At 30.6% G+C, this 5167-nt stretch overlaps 1 protein-coding gene across 1 annotated transcript; it reads left to right on the top strand.

Annotated features, from left to right (window-relative positions):
• The first annotated feature begins 730 nt into the window (after positions 1-730).
• On the top strand, positions 731-4959 carry LOC120623272. The gene is made up of 4 exons (XM_039889193.1): positions 731-989; positions 1534-1669; positions 2234-2370; positions 3448-4959. The coding sequence occupies exons 1-4, from the start codon at positions 885-887 to the stop codon at positions 3613-3615; spliced, it is 546 nt and encodes a 181-aa protein (XP_039745127.1). The 5' UTR covers positions 731-884; the 3' UTR covers positions 3616-4959.
• Positions 4960-5167: the final 208 nt, after the last annotated feature.

The raw sequence follows: 5167 nt of genomic DNA, 5'->3' as shown, positions 1-5167 counted from the left end.
GTTTTCATTTCAAACGTCATACTGACAAGCACAGAGTAGTAAACAAGTGACACAGTCCCACTCAGTTTTTTTTTCTTTCTTTGGCATGATATCACATGATATTCATATAATAATATCCATATCTTCTGCATACAATAAAATCATGAACTAGCTGTGTGTGTTATTAAGATTTTTGCAAAACAATTACTAGTAGACGTAAGAAATAATAGTAATAGGATGCAAAGATGCAAAATTGAAATTTTTGTCTGTTTGTCTGTGTAACTGATTGTGCGCAAATCACGCGAAAACTACTGGACGTATATGGTAAATTTATAGCTGATACTCCCGATTAAAATAAAATATACTTTTAATCCTGCAAAACAAATTTGATGCTTCTAATACCATTGTCAATAATCATTATTTATGAGATTGATTGATTGAGTCGATTGTAAAGTTGCATCGTTATCTTTATTAATACAATAAAACTTATCAGTTTGTTCGTGTATGGAACAGTCAGTCCGAATGAAAAAATTTGCGCTTGATAAATGAAAGGCTATATTGAGGAAGTTGTAGACTATGTAGCACAACGCTGCGATCTGTAGTTGATGCGAGTGAAACCGCAGGGCACAGCTAGAACTATAATAAAATTCGTATTTTATGTACATTTAAAATTCAACACAAACACCTGAAAAAACACAGAGCACAGAGTGAAGATTAATGACATTTACGTGACACATACACCATAGAACACTTGATTTACGTCACTTTACGTTTACGAAATAGGTTATGGCCAGTTTGCATGTGTTTGTATACCATAACATCTTGTGAAGTTCTTATATTAATAAGTGATGAAGACAATCGATAGATCGATACCGTTGCTCTGGAATAAAAATATATGAACAAACATGTTGTACGATGACTTTAAACCTATAGTGGACATCGTCTTTAATAACTGGACCGCCCTTCAGCTAGCGGTAGAACATGGAATGGGTGCCCCGGGCGGTGAAAAAGTATGTATCTTCACAGCACGTAATAATTCATAAGCAAGCTAGTTCGTCAATTACGCATTAACCTTTCACCTCTTGATTGATTTATGGATAAACTTTAATTGAGGCTTATCCTATTTTTTGAGGTTCCTAGTGTGTAGTGGATTTCTGGTTTTATCTTTTTATGAAATAATTACAAGCTATTTTGACCATGTTAATATTACTCAGCATGTTTAATAAAAGATACAAAATTCATATAACTTGCCATGGCCTAAGTCAGACCAGACTTTGGCCAGATGTTTTATATTTTGTATAAGTTGTGCTGTCATTCATCAAAAAGTGTACATCAAATATAAGTCTATACTCACTTACAGGATCCTATTTTTATTATTTAGCTAACATCATAGTATAATATATAATAAGTATAAAAATAAAACTGGTCACTTTTTTTCCGAAATTTTGCTTGGGACAATATATCTAGTACATTATTTATCCAAAGTTACACACCCAGACTATATAGCATAGGCTTATAATTTAGTTTAAGTATTCCATACATTTTTTTTTTCAGACAGCACAACTCATGTCTGTTTACGTTGCAAGGTACTGTGTGGAAAATGTATCTGACAGAGAAGAATTAACTGAAGTTCTAGAGGATTTGATGGATGAAGAGTTTGAGACTGTGTGCCATGACAATTCACCTAAAGGTTACCCTTTTTTAAAGATAATCTTTTAAAACTAGATCATTTGGCCCCACATCTTTGTCGGCATATAGCCACGGCTGCAGGCTCCTACAGGCCAGACCAGATATAATTAAAATTTATAAATTCTGAAATTGCTGATCAAACCCAGGACCTCCACTTATAAGACAGAATAATGTAAATGGCAATGAGATTACCTATTCAACTTTTTTTATTTAAAAAAAATATAATCAGTATATGGAACCTTTAAACTATCTTTTCATATACTTAGTTGTATATATCCATTATCCATATTTTCTAAATTTATTTGTGCACTTCATATATGCCTAAAAGCAATGCCCACCTTAAAAGGTGTTGAATGTTTCCATACTTTATCATCTCCTTGACAATTACCCATAAACAGGCACACAAATAAGGATCTGTTAATTTTCCAAGGCTTTATTTATACTTAATATTAAAAGAACTCAAACTAAACTGAAAAGTTGGAGTATGCCAATAACTAATAATTATTTTATTATAAAACTAATAACTGTTTGTAAAGTACACCATATTTCCTTTTTCTCACTCCAGAAGTTGCATCTTTACTTCTTTTCTACCTTGGCCTGCTCAAAGAGGGCAGACATGAAGAGCTGAGAAATATAATAGAAGCAATGCCTCAAAGTCAAAAATGGCTCAGTCAACCAATTCATGACTCTATACCACCTCAAGTGAGTGAAAATGTTTAATTTCACAAGAGACAGCAGAAAAAACACCTATAATATCTTTGTATTCTTAAAATACATTAGTTAGTCTCCATATTTTTTTAGTTTCAAAAACTGAGGGAATGCTTAGTTTTTCTTGGTTAAAAAGTCCCCTATGCCCACATACAGACTACATTATTAAATGCAAGCTATTCTGCAAAATTTCGCCTCTTTTAATCTAGGTTTCAAGCTGTGCATATGTAAAAAATGCTCTATTTTTAAATTCCCCAGAAACATAATGATTTTACAGAATAAAAGAAATAATTTGGGAGTACCAAATGTATGTAACAAATAAAAATATAGAGATACAGATATAAAATATGATAATTCTAGCTGTTGTTTATTTGGGAGATGTGTGGCATTCAATAAAGTTGTAGTTTTTTAGTTTAGATTAGTTAATTTATAAAAATAACTGTTTTGTATAGGTGTAGTCCTTAAACTCTTTAAACTTGCTATAAATTCTAAATTATGATAACTTCTGAATGAAATTTGACTAGCTATTGATGATAAAATTATTTATTAAAATAAAGAGTTAATATATGGAATACTAATGTAACCTACTTTCGTTTGCATTGGCAATTTAATAAAATCTTAGAACACAAAGGAAGCAACTTAACTAGAACTTAGTTATATTTATTCGCTCGCAGACTATTTTGTAGATTAGTACTTTAATCACATAAAACATACTTTTTATGTATCATAAGTAGTTTTTTCAGTGCACACATCAAGTAATTGAATTTATAAGCAAAATTTTGCTAAATTAAACACTTTGCTACATTACTGAATAAATAAATAAATTATATGTTACTTTGTGATTCTTTATTATTTTTTTTTGTCGAGAAATGGTTAAAAATCGGTTCTTTCAGAGCCTATAGTATCCAATAAACAAACAAAAAAATCTTTTCTCTATAAAATTTTATATAATATTTCTGTCTAACACCTTAAATCTTTAGGCTTAACATTATTAGTGAGCTAGTGAGTTATGAAACTGCTTTAGAGTTAAAATTGTTAAGTCACAGATTAAAATACTTGAATTTTTTTCAGTGTCATGGAAACCCAGATGATGACACGACAAGTAGCAGTTCGGACAATAGTGACAGTGAAGGAATCAGTGAAGCAGCCGCTAGTTCGACGGTAAAAGATAACTCTGAACCTATGGATGAAGATACTGATGCAGGATGGACAGTTGTAACGACACGCAGGCGAAAATAATATAATTCTGCACTCATATCTTAATATTGATGTTTTTACTATTATTAAGTGACTCATATTCATGTAGCATGTGAGTGTCACTCATTTTCGACCTAGACGGTACACCAACATTTTACCTACAGATGCATTGGTTAATCAAGTACTCCCACTATATAATATTACATATTAGTGACAATGATACAGAGGTATGCGTTTAATCAGTGTTATAGAGTAATGCATTTAATCAAATTTCCAGGAAGGTTCTCTTGTTTTAAATGAGCGTTGAAGAATCTTTAACGCAGATTTGGCAATTAATTGTTGTTTGCTAAAATGAAAATTAATTCGAAATGTGAGGTCCTTAGTTAGAAAGTTAAATTATATGACATTATGGATTTCGAATACTCACATTTATTAGATGCACAATAGTATAGTTTTTAACTGTACGGGTGATGTGAATGTCTTGTTCAAACACAAAATTGACATTGGTGTTAAAGATATATATTAATAGCAAAGATTTTTAAGGTAGATAACTTTACAAACAAAAGAAAATGATGTCAAAGTATTTTGATGTCATATCTACACTTTGAATCTATGGCTAATTGTTTTAAATTATCTCATCTTAACATTTACAAGTGCAGCTACAAATTTCCTATTGATTTTTTATTCACCAAATGCATTAATTCACATGTATATTAAACAATCAATTTAAACGGGTCAACATTGCTCTTCAATCAAAACCATTTTTCTGACATAAAAAACAAGAAAACTAGATGCAATGTAATGAAACTGTAATTCACATAATAAAAGTATTGTCGATTTTTCTACAACATTCTCTTATAGAAAATGATTGATTGTTTTAAGTAATTTCTCTTGCAATAACAACTGCACCATTTTTTGAAGCGTCTATCTTTAATAATCCTGTTATTTATTTTTAAGAGACTTCAAAAAAGGGAAAGATAAGCATATTTTGTGTACATAAAATTAATTTACCAACATATCAAGAGTAGAAATAGTATTGTAACATTTTATATGCAATATCTAATTTTTACTTAACTTTTTTGTATAGTGATAATGTAATATGTACATCAACAAAATTAAAATCAAACTGAATTAAGACTGGACTTCCAGTGGTTAGCAGGATAGGATCATGAAGCCACAAGGCCAAAAAAAATTAGGTTTTCAGTTTAAAAATTCTCAGTACTACATAATAATATCAAGAGACTCAGAGAGCACTTAACATCATCGGTGGAACGTAGATCTTACCGCTAACAAGTGATAAAATTGTTTAGCCCCCAAACGATCGTAGAAGTAGCATTGTGGTGTAAGCTTTTGACTCACCAGGCTGAGGACGATAAATTTTAAATACAAAAATACAAATCACTCATTGATACGTCCAGCCCAATGGACCATAATTTAGGGCCAACATTATTTCTCATAGATTTTTTTCTTAAATTGGTGGATTAGGAAATTTTTAGCCCACTTTAAGATATGTATTTAAATTATAAGCTTAATACTTGTAATGCAAAATGTAGCATTTTGATGTGTAGTGAAATTGATAATACATATACCACAG

The sequence above is a fragment of the Pararge aegeria genome, chromosome 4 (genome assembly GCF_905163445.1).
Source record: "Pararge aegeria chromosome 4, ilParAegt1.1, whole genome shotgun sequence".
Lineage (NCBI taxonomy): Eukaryota > Metazoa > Arthropoda > Insecta > Lepidoptera > Nymphalidae > Pararge > Pararge aegeria.
The sequence above is the reverse complement of the archived record's forward strand: the minus strand, read 5'-3'. Positions and strand labels throughout refer to the sequence as shown.

Excerpts from the sequence above, each read along its gene's own strand:
- LOC120623272 (XM_039889193.1), top strand. The coding sequence starts at position 885 with ATGTTGTACGATGACTTTAAACCTATAGTGGACATCGTCTTTAATAAC. Across the intron at positions 990-1,533 it reads GTGCCCCGGGCGGTGAAAAA|ACAGCACAACTCATGTCTGT; the intron begins GTATGTATCTTC and ends TTTTTTTTTCAG. Across the intron at positions 2,371-3,447 it reads ATGACTCTATACCACCTCAA|TGTCATGGAAACCCAGATGA; the intron begins GTGAGTGAAAAT and ends AATTTTTTTCAG.